The 19,905-nt window shown below is 45.8% G+C and overlaps 1 protein-coding gene across 3 annotated transcripts in view; it reads left to right on the top strand.

The window, feature by feature from the left end:
• Positions 1-6,320: 6,320 nt before the first annotated feature.
• ARMH4 (armadillo like helical domain containing 4) overlaps positions 6,321-19,905 on the top strand; it is a 59,358-nt gene continuing 45,773 nt past the window's right edge. For 2 of the 3 annotated variants that reach the window (XM_083733729.1, XM_083733730.1), the window contains exons 1-2: positions 6,322-6,500; positions 17,488-18,808. In XM_083733729.1, the coding sequence (XP_083589855.1) occupies positions 6,486-6,500; positions 17,488-18,808 (1,336 nt within the window). In that variant the 5' untranslated portion in view covers positions 6,322-6,485. Of the gene's footprint in view, positions 6,501-17,487; positions 18,809-19,905 lie in introns of all 3 variants that reach the window. The other variant, XM_083733731.1, reaches the window with a different exon arrangement.

Consider the following 19,905-nt stretch of genomic DNA (forward strand, 5'->3'; position numbering starts at 1 on the left):
AGCCGGAATTAAGATTGCCAGAAGAAATATCAACAACCTCAGATATGCAGATGACACAACCTTGATGGCAGAAAGTGAGGAGGAATGAAAGAACCTTTTAATGAGGGTGAAAGAGGAGAGCGCAAAATATGGTCTGAAGCTCAACATCAAAAAAACGAAGATCATGGCCACTGGGCCCGTCACCTCCTGGCAAATAGAAGGGGAAGAAATGGAGGCAGTAAGAGATTTTACTTTCTTGGGCTCCATGATCACTGCAGATGGTGACAGCAGTCACGAAATTAAGAGACGCCTGCTCCTTGGGAGAAAGGCGATGGCAAACCTAGACAGCATCTTAAAAAGCAGAGACATCACCTTGCCAACAAAGGTCTGTATAGTTAAAGCCATGGTTTTCCCAGTAGTGATGTATGGAAGTGAGAGCTGGATCATCAAGAAGGCTGATTGCTGAAGAATTGATGCATTTGAATTATGGTGCTGGAGGAGACTCTTGGAGAGTCCCATGGACTGCAAGAAGATCAAACGTATCCATTTTTAAGGAAATCAGCCCTGAGTGCTCACTGGAAGGACAGATCCTGAAGCTGAGGCTCCAAGACTTTGGTCACCTCATGAGAAGAGAAGACTCCCTGGAAAAGACCCTGATGTTGGGAAAGATGGAGGGCGCAAGGAGAAGGGGACGACAGAGGATGAGATGGTTGGATAGTGTCTTCAAAGCTACAAACATGAGTTTGACCAAATTGCGGGAGGCAGTGGAAGACAGGAGTGCCTGGCGTGCTCTGGTCCATGAGGTCACGAAGAGTCGGACATGACTAAACGACTAAACAAACTTCATAAATCCTTTGTCAAGTCCTGCATCTTTTGCATTGAACCCCAGACTTCCCGCCCCTTCTTTATATACACACACACACTCTTTTAAAAAGGAAAAAGTTGCTTACAGGACAACTAGGCACGATCTCCCTTAATTCAGTGTCATCAAATTATCTGTTAAGTTCTAGTATTGGAGAGAGGGAGAAAAACGTCTCATCCACTCCCTCCAGAAAAACGCATTATTTTATATACCTCTGTCATGACTGTCTTTCTGGCCTTTTCTCTAAATCAGGGGTCAGCAAACTTTTTCAGCAGGGGCCGGTCCACTGTCCCCCAGACCTTGTGGGGGGCCCGACTATATTTTTTTTTTTTGGGGGGGGAATGAACAAATTCCTATGCCCCACAAATAACCCAGAAATACATTTTAAATAAAAGGACACATTCTACTCATGTAAAAACACACGGATTCCCGGACCGGCCACATGCTGGATTGAGAAGGCGATTGAGCCGGATCTGACCCCCAGGCCTTAGTTTGCCTACCCATGCTCTAAACGCAAATGATGTAAGTTTTCCTCATAGGGCAATTGTTCCATCCCTTTAGTCATCTTTTGTTCTGTGAACCATCCTGAGACCTCCAGCTATACGGTGGTATATAAATTCAATTCATCATCATCATCATCATTGAAATATACTCGGAGTCGAGAGTGGATTTCATGCTCCTTATTCAGCTCATAGTGGTGAGGGGGAATGGAGGTTCCCCCAGAATGTCTGCTTTATATACATTATTTACACAATGAGTCCCACGTGATTGGCTAATTATGGGATTCTCCTGTAGGCCAATCAGGTCGCGGATTCACTTCCACTTGGAGCTGGATTGGGTGGCTCCTGTGGACCAAGCAGACTGCTGCATTCTGGAGCCTATTGTTCTAGGACCAATCAGGCTGCTGCATTGTGAATCCTATTGTTCTAGGACCAATCAGACTGCTGCATTTTGGATCCTGTTCAACTCAGTACATAACAATCATCATCATCTTGGTAGCCCTTTTCTTACTATTTTTTAGCTCTAAAGATTTTTCCTTATTTGAGGTGACCAGAACTGTGCACACTATTTCAAGTGTGGTCTCACCAACATATTTGTACAATGGCATTACGATATAGGAAATTTTATTTTCAATCATTTCCCTAATGATCTCTAATGATTGAATTTGCCTTTTTCACAGTTGCTAACTTCTGGGTCTGCATCGCCATTGGGCTATCCACTACAACCCCAACGTCTTGTTCCTGGTCAGTCACTGCCAGCTCAGACCTCAGGAGTGTATATGTGAAATTAGGATTATTATTTTTTGCCCTGATGCGCACCCCTTTGCACTTGCTTACATTGAATTGCCTTTGCTATTTTACTGTCTATTCACGCAGTTTGGATATATCATTTTGGAACCCCATGCACACAATGGAAGAGTGTGCTCTTGCGGGTTGAGGTCAAACTGAATGGTTAGGTACCATGAGCAAAACTGAAACGTTTGAGAAATTTGTGCTTGGCAGATTGAGTATTTGAAGAATAGGGTGGGATAAGGAAGAAGAGAGTTAAGAATACGGCTGGAGGTTATTGAAGAAACTCTCAGGATTATTAGAATCTCTTTCCAATGGAAGAATGGGCAGATACAAAAATTCATATTTCATTTTTTCCCCATTTCACTTTTAATTTGTACACCACACTTCTGTATTGCTATACGCAAGGCGGTTTACAAGCTGAAGAAACAACAAAATAGACAGCAAAGATCACACACCTAATAACAATCTGATCCAACACAGAAAAGTAAGAATAGAAACATAACCTTAAAATAAACAACTTACATAAAACAAAGCAATATTCAGTCATCCATTAGAATATAATAGTAAACAGTATGATTAAATATCAGAAATTATAATTAAACAGTTTATACTAAACACTAATCAATAAAAATAATGGCAAAATTTGTACAATGGCACTTCATGGGACTTATCCAATAAAGCTGAATAGTGGAAGATTCAAGGCGGTCAAAAGGAAACACAGTAAACTTGAGACTTAACACACATTTAACTTTGTGCATTCAGTTTTACGTGCTTGGGAAAAACACTTTAAAAAAATTAAAAGGGGGCAGAATATGGGTGGGCATCTGGGGGGAAATGACTTCGGCAACCACCTGCCACTGACCGCCAGGTGTTTTGACTATATGGCTTTTGGCACAATCCCTTGAACGTAATCCCTGCATACGTAAGTTACGGACTCCCTGTGCATTTTCACACAGCACAGTTAAACTAGGCAATTTGCTCCCTCCAGGGGATTTGACAAATGCAGGGAAGAAAAGGCTATTGGTGGTTACTACTTGCCATTTTAAGGGACATGGGTGGCGCTGTGGGTTAAACTACAGAGCCTAGGACTTGCTGATCAGAAGGTCGGTGGTTCGAAGCCCCGCGACGGGGTGAGCTCCCGTTGCTCAGTCCCTGCTCCTGCCAACCTAGCAGTTCGAAAGCACGTCAAAGTGCAAGTAGATAAATAGGTACCACTCCGGCGGGAAGGTAAACGGCGTTTCCGTGCGCTGCTCTGGTTCGCCACATGACCCGGAAGCTGTACGCCGGCTCCCTCGGCCAATAAAGCGAGATGACCGACCCCAGAGTCGGTCACGACTGGACCTTTTACTTGCCATTTTGGCCATGTGCATCCTACATACAAGCTTCAGTATCAAATAGAGGAAATAAATGTAGTAGTTGCTGGAAAACAATGCATGAGAAATATTGCACTCATGTCCCCCTTGTGAGCTTTCTGAGAGGGATCTGGCTGCCCTGCTGTGGGAAAGGAAAAGCTGAACAAGATGGACCACTTCTGATCTCATCCCCCGGCAGGGCTGTCCTTAGACACAGTCTGATATTGTTTCCATTAGTTAATAGGCTGACCTCTTGAGATGCCCTTGAGAACATCTTCTTGGGTCGGCTTCCCTTCTCCCTCCCTTGCTTCTTTCTTTCTTTGCTGTGCTTGTCTAATTTTGCAACTCGCTATGTAGGACAGGGAGAGGAAGGAAATAGCTCAGTACTGCAGGGAACCGACAGATGGTGGTTTAAATTTAAGTTGAGATGCTACCGTGTGGTGTGACTATTTCAGTGGGTTCCCTCCACCCCCGAGATTTATTATTTACTTTGGAGCACTTATTTGCTCCATTGATTTATGTACACTCTTAACAGACTCTAACAAACCTTGGTTAGCCCTGGAAAGCATAAAGGTATATCTCTTCCAGGCTTCCTTCCCAGAATTGCAACTTCCTCGTATGACCTTGGGTAGTTCAGCGAGAGTATCTGAGTATTTCTTTTTACTCAGCAGTTCTGCTTCCCAGGTTGTAACTGCTGACTTTATTCACACCAAGTAAACTATTTTCTACTTCCATCAGCACTGGAGAGATCAGGAGCGGAGCTGGACTCTGTTCTTTTGGAGAAAAACAAAAATGGAAATCTCAAGAACACCCACCTGCCGTGCCACAAGAGGGTGGCCTGGGCAGATTAGGTATAAACTGGCTTGCAGGTTCTGCTTTGCTGCTCGTGATGTTCTTGTGGAAATAATTAAGAAAGAAAATCCAGGTGAGCTAAAGGAACATTATATGCATATTGTTATGGATGGAAAGGGAAGGGAGACACAAGGTGAGAAGTTGGGCGAGGGCTGTAGCTCACTGTAAGGTAAAGGTAAAGAGACCCCTGACCATTAGGTCCAGTCATGGCCGACTCTGGGGTTGCGGCGCTCATCTTGCTTTATTGGCCAAGGGAACTGGTGCACAGCTTCTGGGTCATGCGGCCAGCAGGACTAAGCCGCTTCTGGCGAACCAGAGCAGCGCACGGAAACGCCGTTTACCTTCCCGCCGGAGAGGTACCTATTTAACTACTTGCACTTTGACGTGCTTTCGAACTGCTAGGTTGGCAGGAGCAGGGACCGAGCAACGGGAGCTCACCCCGTCACGGGGATTCGAACCGCCAACCTTCTGATCGGCAAGCCCTAGGCTCTGTGGTTTAACCCACAGCTCCACCCGTGTCCCTTGTAGCTCACTGTAAGAAGGCAGCAATTTCTGTTCTGACCTGTATTCATCACTATCAGCACCGTTTTCCTTTCTGCTGCAGTTTGGTTTCCACCAAATACTGTGTTATGTGTATTGCTATCCCCTACCTAAAGTTAAGTTATGCAGATTACATAACTATTTATGTAACTTACATTCATTACAATGTAATGGAAACTTCTAAACAATGTAAAAGAAAGTAATTGCATATATTCTGCACACTTAAATGGCTCAGGGCTTTAATACCTCAAGGACCAACTTCCCCATATAAACTGACCCAGACCTTGTGATCATCATCTGAGGCCATTATTCTACAGCTTTTTAAATGTGTGTGTGGGAGTTATTGTTTCGTTTTACTTTTGTTTTAACTTTTTATTTTGAGCTCCTGTCATGTATTTTTATCTTGTGAACCACTGTCTTCGGATGCAGGTCGGTATATAAATTTAATAAATAATAATAATAACAATTAGGTGAAAAAACGATCTGAGTGAAAACCAATTGCATTCACTTATTGAATTCTCTTCCTGACCATAGACGAACACGCAAACTGCAGCCGTTTCTGCTTCTTTTTCTCTCAGAAATCTCCAGTGGTCCCGATCACTGGTAGAGCACATCCTTTGCATCGAGAAACTCTCAAGCTCGATCTCCTGGTAAGCGCACCTGGATAGAGGCTGCACACCTGTAATCCATCGTGGGATGCATTGAATCCAGGAGGAAGCCATTGTTTCTGTTATTATTGTGGTTGTTGATTTGTCCATCTGGCATCCTTCTAGGCCAGGGGTCAGCAAACCTTTTCAGCAGGCGGCCGGTCCACTGTCCCTCAGACCTTGTGGGGGGCCAGACTATATTTGGGGGGGGGGGAATGAACAAATTCCTATGCCCCACAAATAACCCAGAGATGCATTTTAAATAAAAGGACACATTCTACTCATGTAAAAACACCAGGCAGGCCCCACAAATAACCCAGAGATGCATTTTAAATAAAAGGACACATTCTACTCATGTAAAAACACGCTGATTCCCAGACCGTCCGTGGGCCGGATTGAGAAGGCAATGGGGCCAGATGTGGCCCCCGGGCTTAGTTTGCCTACGCATGTTCTAGAGTCTCAGGTAGGAGTCTTGTCCTACACCTGCACTCTGCTCCTTTAGATGCTGAACTTGGGACCTTCTACATGCCAAGCAGGTGCGCTACCTCTGAGCTATATGGACCCTCCCTTTTGCAACCCAAGCGTTTTTTGCGTTTTTTTTAAGACTTGAAAATGCTGTCCAAGCTCTTGCTATTTATGAGTCCACTGGAGGAACCTGCTGGCGTGAGGAACCCCCCCCCCTCCAACTCCTATAAGCACAGCACAGGTCTGCGGCTGGTGGGCGGGGCGAAGGAGGGCCCCCATGGGTGGGAGTCTTGCTACTGCTGCCTGGGCCAATCCCCGAGCCAGTGAGGAGGAGTGGCTGATGAATATGAACAGCAGCCTCTTCCTTCCCCTCCCTCTTCTCCTTCCCTCCTCCCAGTCTCTCCTGGCCATGAAGGCAGCAGCAGAGCAGCTGAGAGAAGGATGCTGAGGACCAGCCCAGATAGCATCTTCCTGAAGATGCTGCCTAGCTGAAAGGATGGAGGGCGCTCAGGTAAGGCAGGGATGAGACAGAGGCTGCCCTGTTTCCTGGCAACGAGGGAGAGAAGTCTAGGTCCAAGGGAGGCCGAGAACTTGTCTGCAGAGAGACTTCTCCCAAGTCACTTGCCCAGACGCAGCTAAAAGATGCCTAGACAAGGGATGCTCGCTGCCCTGGGCTTTTTGAGAGCTGGGGATGGAAGGAGGCCTTGATGGGAGGATGCACGGTCCTCGCCACTTGCTAGCCTTGCATTCCACAAGAACAGCAGCCAGAGCTTCTTTGTGTACTGTTTCAGCAAATGGAGGCTTGCTGCCTCTGCCTGCCTTTTGTTTGGGAATTTGCTTCCCCCATCCCTCCACCTCTCTCTCTCTCCCCTTTCCTCCCAAGTTTCTTGGGCACAGATCGAATTTCCCCCTCCGATTCATGGCTTTGATTTCATTCATTTCTCTAGCTCTCCAGACTTTGGAGCAAGAGCCTCGTTGTGGAATTCCAAGGTTTAGACGATGGCAAGAAAGGGATAGAAAAAAAGAGATGAGAATTGCAAGCCTTTCTTTGAACTTTTTGTGCGTCGCAGAAATACCTCTGAAGGTTACCGTCTGATGCTGTCCTTACAGCTCCTTTCCTTAGAAAGGAAAATAATAATAAGTGTTTGGCATTTAATGTTCAGAACAGCCACAGGGAATTGCTTTATTCAGAGATGGAAGCGAGCTGGTGGGGGAGGAGCGAAACTTCAGACCATTTGCCATTTGTCTGCTGTGCAGAGATGCTACACCCCACTTTAAAAATAACATAAGGCGGGCACTCTGGTGCAATGATATATAACAGGAGACACATGCTGTGATCTTTGCAGATGGGGGTGTTTTGGAGGAAGGGACGGTCATTTTCGTGTGTGTTTTAATTCATAAAAACCAACAGATCTGCGTCCCGGAAATTTAAGGGGCCATCTGTTTCCCCACAGAGAAATGGCTAAGTGGATTAGTACTGTTTGCATGTATCCCTGTAGCAAATGGATCGCCAGATTTTGGAGAAGGTTGGAGGAACAGGGAGGCGAGGCCTGCAAAGCTAGCCACAGATTCATGCTTAAAAAAAGCAAACAATTTTTTTGGGAGCAGGGGCACCTGTGCCCAACCCCAGATCTAATGCCATCAGTGCTGATGTTCTGCCTGGGGCTTTGACAGGTTTGGGGAACATAAGCTGCTAGCCATGTGTTGGTCCCAGGCCCATGCAGAAAAGGAAGGTTTTTTTAGCCCCTGGTTTGTGCGCTGGGTTTGGCTTAGCTGTGCAGCCCTGAGATATAGGATTGAGGTTCAATCCTGACAAGACAGAAGTACTGTTTTGGGGGGACAGGGGGCGGGCTGGTGTGGAGGACTCCCTGGTCCTGAAGGGGCAACTGTGCCCCTGAAGGACCAGGTGCGCAGCCTGGGAGTCATTTTGGACTCACAGCTGTCCATGGAGGCGCAGGTCAATTCTGTATCCAGGGCAGCTGTTTACCAGCTCCACCTGGTACACAGGCTGAGATCCTACCTGCCCACGGACTGTCTCGCCAGAGTGGTGCATGCTCTAGTTATCTCCCGCTTGGACTACTGCAATGCGCTCTATGTGGGGCTGCCTTTGAAAGTGACCCGGAAACTACAACTAATCCAGAATGCGGCAGCTAGACTGGTGACTGGGGGCGGCTGCCAAGACCACATAACACTGGTCTTGAAAGACCTACATTGGCTCCCAGTACGTTTCCGAGCACAATTCAAAGTGCTGGTGCTGACCTTTAAAGCCCTAACGGCCTTGGCCCAGTATACCTGGAGCATCTCCACCCCCATCGTTCTGCCGGACACTGAGGTCCAGCTCTGAGGGCCTTCTGGCTGTTCCCTCCCTGCGAGAAGTGAGGTTACAGGGAACTAGGCAGAGGGCCTTCTCGGTGGTGGCACCCTCCCTGTGGAACGCCCTCCTATCAGATGTCAAAGAGATAAACAACTACCTGACATTCAGAAGACATCTTAAGGCAGCCCTGTTCAGGGACGTTTTTAATGTATGACATCTTAGTGTATTTTTGGTCTTTGTGGAAGCCGCCCCTAGTGGCTGGGGAAACCCAGCCAGATGGGCGGGGTACAAATAAATAATAATAATAATAATAATAATAATAATAATAATAATTATAATTATAATTATTATCAGTGGTGTAGCGTGGGTTGTCAGACCCAGGGCAAGGCAAGTAATCTGCACCCCCTAACCCGTGGATTTGCGCCCCCTAACCCTAACCCCCAGATGTTGCGCCCGGTGCGGCCGGCCCCCCCTGCACTCCCCATGCTACGCCACTGATGATGATGATGATGATGATGATGATGATGATTATTTTCTCTCTCTCTCTCTCTCTCTCTAAAGCTGAAATTACAAACCCTCCAACATCTTGAGTCCCAAAACTGGTGTGCTTATCTTCCCGCCTGAGTCACATGTGGCCCGCCCAAGATCATGGAACCCCAATGATGCACTTTTTGGGGTTATGCTTTCAGGCGCTCCAAAACATAAGATTGCAGCCCCGAAAGAGAGCTCTTTTTCCGGGTGAGATCTAGGCACAAAATCACAGCACCCAAAATGGCCACCTTGTTTTCGCGCGAGAAAGCAGGATGCCCTGTTTTTTTCCACAGCACTTGCGGAGTATGAAATTAGTTTCGTACTGCGTACTTCTTGGTCATGCTAATTTCCTGCTTTTTCTCTAAGGTGTCCAAATTGTGGAGGTGGATGGCATATTATCTTCTCAGCAGCCCTGCAAAGCGGACTAGGCTGAACAGTAAGGCTACCTAGCAAAGTAGGCCCCATCTTCTCCATACATTTAGAGCAGTGTAACACAACTTTAAACAGCCATGGCTCCCCCCAAAGAATCCTGGGAACTGTAGTTTGTTACGGGTGCTGAGAGTTGTTAGGAAATCCCTTTGTTTCCCTCACACAGCTATGATTCCCAGAGTGGCTTCTCAGGGAACTCGGGGAATTGGAGCTCTGAGAGGGCAATGAAGGGGTCTCCAAACAACCCCCAATACCCTTAACAAACTACAATTCCCAGGATTCTTTGGGGTGACAGAAAGCCATCACTGTTTAAATTGCTTTTAGATGCATAGTGCAGATGGAGCTTAATTCCCCCAAAGTCACTCAGGGAAGGTTTGCGCCTGAGTGGGGACCTGAGCTGGACTCTCCTTGTTCAAACAAAACATTAATCTGAAGAGGTGAGGAACTTTTGTCAGTCTCAGGGTATCACAAGTTGGTAAATAAAATACAGCGCCGTGCAAGAAAAAAAAATAGTCTGGCAAGACTGCTGTCTGGAAGGATTAAAGAAAACTTGAAGTTTATTGCTCTTAGCAAACAAAGACATTTTTATGCGTAGTGAAATATACTCAGAGTCAAGAGTGGATTTCATGCTCTTTATTCAGCTCATAGTGGTGAGGAGGAATGAAAGTTCCCCCAAAGTATCTGCTTTATATACATTATTTACACAATGGGCTGCACGTGATTGGCTAATTCCGGGATTCTCCTGTAGGCCAATCAGGTTGTGGATTCACTTTCACCTGGAGCTGGATTGGGTGGCTTCTGCAGACCAATCAGACTGCTGCATTTTGGATCCTATTCAACTCAGTACATAACACATAGGTTTTCACATGTGGTCAAGGCAGAGCAAAGAAGTTAACACAAACATGTGCTAGCTCAGTGGTGTCCAAACTTTTTTCAAAGAGGGCCAGACTTGATGAAGTGAAGGGCCGTGAGGGCCAACCAAAGTTGTTTAGGATTGAAGTTGTTGAGCTTTTTTTATGATTTTACCCCAAAGTTGTTGAGCCTTTTTTTGGGACTGTGGGTGAACATATCAGACAACATAGTGATTCTTCAAACAGCTCTTGTTTATTCACAGGCCAGAACAGAACTGAACTTTTTTTTTCTTTTTTTTAATAATAATTTTTATTGGTTTTTTAACAAAAAGACAAACAAAACACAAAACAAAAACATATAAAAAACATTAAAAACATGACTTCCCCATACCTCCCTTTCACTGCATCCTTGTTTTACAACTCTTTAGCAACCCTTCAGTCAATTTCTCTAGTAGTTTTCTTTAAATTTCCTTAATGTTAATGTTTACAGCTGTAATTCTCTATTTCTTACCCCCAGACATCTTATCAGTCCTCAATTTTACAACAATTTTTAAGATATATTTTAAATTCCACTCTTCCACTGTCTCTTTCCCCTGGTCACGGATTCTGCCGGTCATCTCTGCCAGTCCCATAAAGTCAATCACCTTTGTCTGCCATTCTTCCAGAGTAGGTAGTTCTTGCATCTTCCAATACTTTGCCAACAGGATCCTTGCTGCTGTGGTCGCATACATAAAAAAAGTCCTATCCTTCCTTGGCACCAACTGGCCAACCATGCCCAAGAGAAAAGCCTCCGGTTTCTTTATAAATGTCCACTTAAGGACTTTTTTGATTTCATTATAGATCATTTCCCAAAAGGCTTTAATCTTTGGGCAGGTCCACCAAAGAAGGTACCTTCAGACTCATTACATTTCCAACATTTATTATTGGGCAAATGGTAGATTTTTGCAAGCTTGACTGGGGTCATGTACCACCTATAGATCATTTTCATTATGTTCTCTTTTAAGGCACTACATGCCGTAAACTTAATGCCGGTGGTCCATAACTGTTCCCAGTCAGCAAACATAATGTCATGACCGATATCCTGTGCCCATTTAATCATAGCTGATTTAACCGTTTCCTCCTGTGTATTCCATTTCAACAGCAAGTTATACATTCTAGATAGATTCTTAGTATTGGGTTCTAGCAGTTCTGTTTCTAACTTTGACCTCTCCTTCTGAAATCCTAATTTCCTGTCCTGCTTAAATGTCTCATTTATCTGATAGTAACGTAACCAATCTCGAACTTTAAACTTTAGCTTCTCATGACTCTGGAGTTTAAACTTTTCGCCATCTTGTTCTAGGATTTCACAATATTTTGGCCAGTTAGGTTCCATATTTAATTTTTTCACCGCCTTGGCTTCCATTGGTGACAGCCACCTAGGGGTTTTACTTTCCAACAAATCTTTATATCGAATCCAGACATTATACAAAGCTTTCCTAATAATATGGTTTTTAAAGCCTTTATGCACCTTTACCTTGTCATACCATAGATATGCATGCCAACCAAAGTTATTATCAAACCCTTCTAGGTCCAAAATGTCTGTGTCTTCAAGGAGTAGCCAGTGTTTCAACCAGCAGAAAGCCGCTGATTCATAATAGAGTCTTAAGTCCGGCAGGGCAAAACCCCCTCTATCTTTTGCATCAGTTAAGATCTTAAATTTTATTCTGGGCTTTTTGCCCTGCCAGACAAATTTAGATATATCTTTCTGCCACCTCTTGAAGCAATCCATCTTGTCTAGAATCTGTAAGGTCTGAAATAAAAATAACATTCTAGGCAATACGTTCATCTTGATAACAGCAATTCGGCCTAACAAGGAAAGTCTCAGCCTAGACCATATTTCTAGATCTTTCTTAACTTCTGTCCAACATTTTTCATAATTGTCTTTAAATAAGTTCACATTCTTAGATGTTAAATTCACCCCTAGGTATTTCACTTTTTTCATTATTTCCAAACCAGTTTCACTCTGAACTGAACTGAAGGGTTTAGCCAGCCTGCTTATATAGAGCTCCAGTACAACGCAACAGTAACCATTTTCTGTAACTATCCAATCACTGAACGTCACTTTCAATCCCTTATTTGCATATGTTGACCTGAGTGAAAACTATCTACAGTATCCCCCTACTGGCCCAGGGTGAGAACTTTAGTACATAACACCAGTTGTTGAGGGTTTTTTTAGGATTTTACCCCAGGAAATAAACTGACACAGGGGCCGGATTATACCGACCGGCGGGCCAGATTAGGCCCCCTAAACGAACTCTGGACATGCCTCTGCTAGCTCATTCTGCCACCGACTGAAGAAGCAGGAGGAAGCGAAGTAAAGGAAGCGATTTGCTTCACCAACAATTAGTTACGAAGACAGGAGGAATCGGTGAGGGGTACCAGGTTTCCTTTCGATCCGTTGCCCCTCCACTGGTTCATGTAGCTTCTTAGAAGTGTTGTTGATTTACTCAGTGTCTCCATGTCCTGGAAAAAAACATAGCATTGTTGTATTGCCTTGCTGTTGCGATTCATTGATTATCTGGGATTCAAAGAACCCCTCTTTTTGTGTGATAAACTTTTTGCTTCCTGTGAGGCTGGGAGCAAAACTTTAAATCGTATAATGATTCCTTTAAAAAGAAATAAATAGAAAAGCAATTTGGGGAGGCTGCAGTTTTAAAGTGAGAAGCAGCATGTGTGTGTTTTTGTTTGTGTGCATGAGGTGCTGCTTAAATTTTCTCCCCTCCCAATATCATTTCCTGCTGCTGGGTTTAATAATAATAATAATAATAATAATAATAATAATAATAATAATATATTTATACCCCGCCCATCTGGCTGGGCTTCCTCAGCCACTCTGGGCGGCTTCCAACAAAATATAAAAATACTGTAATACATCAGAATACATTCTAGCTGCTTATTCAACTTGTAATTGTGCAGGGGGAGTGGATATGTCCCAGGGAGGGAGCGGGATATTTTGTGTATTAAAATAGCTTACCAGTGTAATAAACATAAATCTGCCCTTATTCCCTTATGGGGGGGGGGGGACACAAGAGCCCTTAAAGAGTCTTTTTCAGTTTCTCCATTGGTCGGAGAAAATGACAGGGGCCAACCAGAGAATATTGAGAAGCAAAGCAGCTAGTAAGCCTGATCTTTACTAACTGTTGCAACAGGGTGCTCCCCCCACACACAGGAGAAGGAGGAGGAACCCAGAACCAAGGTGTGTCCGCCCTTATCTAGACATTTTAAATTGCCCGCGCTGGAGTCCAAGACCACCCTCCGGATACATCATACCTACATCACAGAAGGGGCGGTCTACAACAGAAATCTGAGTGCTTTGTTTGCCTCCTTTCTGGCAGGTTACCTGTTAATGCTTACTTGATTGGATCCCCTGGGATCACAGGCTCACCATATTCATACACAGACATATCCTTAAGACAGGATTTGTGAGCAAAAAGACAATGGGGAGACTCCCCCATCTCCTCCCTCCTTGCAGAGAAAACATTTGATCAGTTTGGAAGTGAAAATGGTTTCAGGGCGGTCCTCCTGTGCTGCTCCAGACATGTGGTCCACACATCTACGTATGTGCTTGGTTGGTACATTTATGAATATTTATTATATATATAAAAAAGACCTTAATTTTTTTTATTTCACCAGAAAGGGGTTACGCACACTCAGCTCCTGCTATCAGCTCAGAACGGCAGCTTTCCAAGGCTGCTTTGCAGACTGTCTTGCCAGAGTGGTGCATGCTCTGGTTATCTCTCGCTTGGACTACTGCAATGCACTCTACGTGGGGTTACCTTTGAAGGTGACCCAGAAACTACAACTAATCCAAAATGTGGCAGCTAGACTGGTGACTGGGAGCGGCCGCCGAGACCATATAACACCGGTCTTGAAAGACCTACACTGGCTCCCAGTACATTTCCTTGCACAATTCAAAGTGTTGTGCTGACCTTTAAAGCCCTAAACGGCCTCGGCCCAGTATACCTGAAGGAGCGTCTCCACCCCCAATGTTCTGCCCGGACACTGAGGTCCAGCGCCGAGGGCCTTCTGGCGGTTCCCTCGCTGCGAGAAGCCAAGTTACAGGGAACCAGGCAGAGGGCCTTCTCGGTAGTGGCACCCACCCTGTGGAACGCCCTCCCACCAGATGTCAAAGAGAAAAATTTTAGAAGACATTGAAAGGCAGCCCTGTTTAGGGAAGCTTTTAATGTTTAATAGATTATTGTATTTTAGTGTTTTGTTGGAAGCCGCCCAGAGTGGCTGGGTAAACCCAGCCAGATGGGTGGGGTATAAATATTATTATTATTATTATTATTATTATTATTATTATTATTATTATTAACTGAGCTTTTCGTTCCACTTATGAAGACCTTTTGCCTCATCTGCGGTCTCCAAACACCCTTAACTGGGGAGCCCTGAGCAGGAGTGTGGAAATGATCCGCTTTCCTTGAGGGAAGACGGACTTGTGCCGCGGAGTACGGTATTATTGATCTGCTGGTTTATACAATATACTCGCCTCCATCCTTTTCTAATTAGAAATCACTAAGGAAGACGATTGCCAAACAAGCTGACCTTCTGCTTTTGGGTGCAGAGAGATGTCTTTGTTTTGTTTTAAATAGTTTCAGATCAATATGTTCTACCTCCATGGTTGGAGGCAGTGAAGGCAGAACAGATATAGTTTAAATTTCTATTAATGTTTGATTTGTTTTTTAAAATTATTATTATTATTTCCATGTTTTTAGCTGTTCTGATTTTATCTGTCAGCTGCCTTGAGATGCTGTCGGGGAGAAAATGGGGTATAAATAAATATATGATAATAACATAACATAACATAACAACATAACATAACATAACATAACATAACATAACATAACATAACATAACATAACATAACATAACATAACATAACATAACATAAAACAACATAACATAAAACATAACATAACATAACATAACATAACATAAAACATACCATACCATACCATAACATAACATAACAACATAACATAACATAAACATAACATAACATAACATAACATAACATAACATAACATACATAACATAACATAACATAACATAACATAACATAACATAACATAACAACATAACATAAAACATAACATAACATAACATAAAACATAACATACCATAACATAACATAAAACATAACATAACATAACATAACATAACATAACATAACATAACATAACATAACATAACATAACATAACATAACATAACATGATAATAAACATTCAGCCAGTAATTTAAAGGGCTTGTTTGTATGGTTCAGTCTAGAACAGAATGGTACAGTCCTCTTCAGTCTGTAGAAATCTGATATGCAGGAGAAGAAGAAGAAGAAGAGTTTGGATTTGATATCCCGCCTTTCACTCCCTTTAAGGAGTCTCAAAGCGGCTAACATTCTCCTTTCCCTTCCTCCCCCACAACAAACACTCTGCGAGGTGAGTGGGGCTGAGAGACTTCAAGGAAGTGTAACTAGCCCAAGGTCACCCAGCAGATGCATGTGGAGGAGCGGAGATGCGAACCCGGTTCCCCAGATAATGAGACTACCGCTCTTAACCACTACACCACACACCACACACCACATAATTATCATTATTAACTTGCCTGTTTATAAGATTACTTACCTGCCATTCGCCGTAAGGTACCAATAAGGGTTGCGAGTTTATAATAACACAACAGAAAACCTAATAAAAGAGTTGATGGATTATTAAAAAAAATAAAACAAAACAATTCCCAACAAAAGCAGTGCAGTGTAGGTTCAATGAAACAGAAATTGCCGGTCTAAGGCCACAACTGAGTGTCTTGTGAAGTAGAAAAGTCCCTTGCACGTAGAAAGCTAGCCTCTCCTGGAGAAGTGTCTTGGCCTGACCTCCCTGATGTGCTAGTTTTCCACATGCAAGGAGATTTCCTATTTTTCTTTTTATGGAGGAGATGCACCTTCTTAGTATGTTTGCATTTAAATTTCTCCCACCCCTCACCCCTTTGCAAAGCAGCTGACCATGGATTAAGGGCGAAAGTATTGTAGCGAAGCACTGTTGGGATGCTTTAATCGCTGCACCTACCAGTGTCCCTGACTGAGCCTGGCACCACAGGGTGGCGCGCTGAGAGATGGCAGCTGCTTGCAGTTCTCTCCATCAAGCCTGTCAACAGGCTGTCATGTTCCTTGAACTTCAAGCATGGAGGTGTTTGCGATGAGCAGAGCAAGCATCTGCGATCATCATGGGCAACTAGTTCAGACAAATGGCAACCAAACCTTTATCCCAGCTTCCAAATCTGCATCCTTTTGGTGGCATATCTGAACTGTAGGTAAAGGTAAAGGGACCCCTGACCATGAGGTCCAGTCGTGGCCGACTCTGGGGTTGCGGCGCTCATCTCACAGCTTCCGGGTCATGTGGCCAGCAGGACTAAGCTGCTTCTGGCGAACCAGAGCAGCGCACAGAAACGCTGTTTACCTTCCCGCCAGAGTGGTACCTATTTATCTACTTGCACTTTGACGTGCTTTTGAACTGCTAGGTTGGCAGGAGCAGGGACCGAGCAACGGGAGCTCACCCCATGGCGGGGATTTGAACCACCGACCTTCTGATTGGCAAGTCCAAGGCTCTGTGGTTTAACCCACAGCGATACCCGCGTCCCTATATACATATAATAAATGTTCATAAATGTACCAAGCAAACACGTATATAAATATATAAACCACATGTCTGAAGCAGCACAGGAAAACAGGCCTGAAACCATTTTGCCTCCCAAACTGACCACCCCCTCCCAATCCCTCACTTTCTCAAAACAATGTCCAACAGCAAAGAAGGTACCCAGCATTATCAATTAACCTCCCGACTGATTAGGACATTAAAGGCTGTTCTCATGCCATCAAAGAAGGTAACAAGAGATAAGAAGGGAAAGGAACCGAGGCAGGAAGGGCAACCATGTTAGATCACGAGCCTAGGACTTGCTGATCAGAAGGTCGGTAGTTCGAATCCCCGCGACGGGGTGAGCTCCCGTTGTTCGGTCCCTGCTCCTGCCAACCTAGCAGTTCGAAAGCATGCCAGTGCAAGTAGATAAATAGGTACCACTCCGGCGGGAAGGTAAACGGCGTTTCCGTGCGCTGCTCTGGTTCGCCAGAAGCGGCTTAGTCATGCTGGCCACATGACCTGGAAGCTGTACTCCAGCTCCCTCGGCCAATAAAGCGTGATGAGCGCAAGAACCCCAGAGTCGGCCACGACTGGACCTAATGGTCAGGGGTCCCTTTACCTTTACCTATTATATGTATAAGACCTTAAATTTTTTATTTCAAGAGCTTAACTGAACTGAGAGCTCTCTTTTACTTCTTGCTTCCAGGTCTTGCTCCCCGGCACCGCTTGTTCTCCTCGTTCCCCCGCAAGGCGTTCCTCCGGAATGGGCCCCCATCCGATGGGTTACCCCATCTGCCTCTCCCTCTGCCTCATCCTGCTCAGCTCCTGCAGCCCGCAATGCCTCGCTTTCTGGGAGGCGGAGGGGCGGCCTGCGAGACAACTACGCCAGGCCTTTCCGGAAGACCCTGGAAACGTGAGTGTCCCGGGTCCAGAAAGCTCCTTCAGCTCACCTGCGCAAGCAGCCGGCAGTGCGGCTTCTGGAAACCTCTACGAAGGCGCCACAGCCGAGCCGGCCGGAGAGCCGTTAAACACCGCCACCACCATCAAAGCCACGCTACCAACCAGCCTGGATGCTCAAGGTCCTTCAGGGCGCCAGGGTTTGGATGTTGACGCCACTGCCTCAACCCTAGAGGTGGGTGGCAGAGAGCAGCAGTTGGACCCCAGTGTGCCCAGTAAAGAACTGGGGAGCAATGGGCAAAGCGAAGTCTTGCTAGCACCGGTTGTGATGGCTCCAGACCCGAACGCCAGGGGTGATGAGCTCAGCACCACCGCAGGAGAGCTGGTGGAGGGTGGCGGGCCAGGAGACGGGCTCGGTTCAACGGCGGACATTTTCGCGCCAGGCGTCATGGAAGGAGGCAGAAGTGCCACATGGCAACCAGCCACAGAAGAAGCGCCCATTTCCGAAACGATAGCCAGCGGCCGCTCCGTAACTCCTTCCCCTCCAGCGGGTCAATACGTTGATTCTGAGCAAGGGCCGGACAGAGATGACCCCTCGGTTTTGAGCAACACAGAGGGTCCTGTCTTGGCTCCGACTGACGCTGCCTCGGGTTTGCTAAAGGGGATCTCCACGGATCGGGAGCTCTTGGAAGGCGTTCCTGGTGCCGCGGCGACTGTCACGCCGCAAAGCGACGACTGGGATGATACAAAATTCGGGCCCGCCAGTCGGGTGGGCGCTCTGGGACCCGTGGCGGAGCTTTATCCCTCCATGCGGGGAGAAGAAGAGGAGGACGATGTGAAGAAGGCTGTGCCGCCGAGATTATTGGCAGCCACAGTGAAAGGAAGCGAAAATGTTCAGACCGGGTTGGGCCTCGCGTCCACGGCAAGCGGGGAGCCCACCTCGCCCTCTGCTAGCCTGGATCCTGCCCGTGTCGCTGACCCGTCAGCGAAAGCTGCAGCCCCCTCTGGGAGCGCGGTGGAAAATGGAGACCCCTTTGCCACTTCCCGTTCCAGATCCGTCGCAGAGACCACCGCTACGACGGACGCGACCAAAGCAGATGTCTTCCAAACCCCGAGAGATTCATCAAAAGGTAAATAAATTCCTCCTTTTGCTTTCAGTTTATTTGGTATGCGTCCCTATGACCCGGAAGCTGTACGTCGGCTCCCATGGCCAGTAAAGCGAGATGAGCGCCGCAACCCCAGAGTCGGCCATGACTGGACCTAATGCGCAGGGGTCCCTTTATCTTTACCTTTACCCTATCCTGCCTTCCCTTCAAGCTGCTCAACAGGGCATACACAGTCCTGCCCCCCTCCCCATTTTATCCTGAGAGCCAGTCCATTGGGATGGGTTATGCTGAGCGGTGGTTACTGGCGGAGGTTGCCCAGTCACCTTCATGGCCAAGGGGTGGGGGATTTGAACACTGGCCTTCCAGGTCCTCATCTAGCACTCTAACCATTACACCACACTCCTCCTCCTTTGCAGCTTTTCCCCCCAAGAAGGCCTTGGAATAAAGAGCCATTGGCGCAAGAGGACTTGTCTTAGACCACTGAACCTCTTGGGCTTGCTGATCGGAAGGTCGGCGGTTCAAATCCCCATGACGGGGTGAGCTCCTGTTGCTCTGTCCCAGCTCCTGCCAACCTAGCAGTTTGAAAGCACGCCAGTGCAAATAGATAAATAGGTACCGCTCTGGCGGGAAGGTAAATGGCGTTTCCATGTGCTCTGGTTTCCGTCACAGTGTCCCGTTGCACCAGAAGCCTTTTAGTCCTGCTGGCCACATGACTTGGAAAGCTTTCTGCGGATAAACCCCAGCTCCCTCAGCTTGAATAGCGAGATGAGTGCTGCAACCCCATAGTCACCTTTGACTGGACGTAACCATCCAGGGGTCCTTTACCTTTTTTTTACCTGCACTTTGGAATTCCCTCCCTGTTGATATCAAGGAGGTGTCTTCAGTGTGCCCTTTCTGATGCCTGTTAACAATGTTTTTGTTTAGGAAGCCTGCCTAGATTTTGCGAAAGCTGACACGTGTTTTAGTCTGTTTTTAGTCTATTGTAGTTTTTTAAAAATATAAAATTCTGGTTGATTTTATTGTTCTATCTGTTTTGAAAGCTGCTTTGAGGGTTTGTTTGATTTTTTTACAGTCAAGTGGCATATAAATTTTATGAAATGAAAAAATAAATAAACCTTCCT

This window comes from Podarcis gaigeae (assembly GCF_964106915.1).
Source record: "Podarcis gaigeae genome assembly, chromosome: 1".
In the NCBI taxonomy this organism is placed as follows: Eukaryota; Metazoa; Chordata; class Lepidosauria; order Squamata; family Lacertidae; genus Podarcis; species Podarcis gaigeae.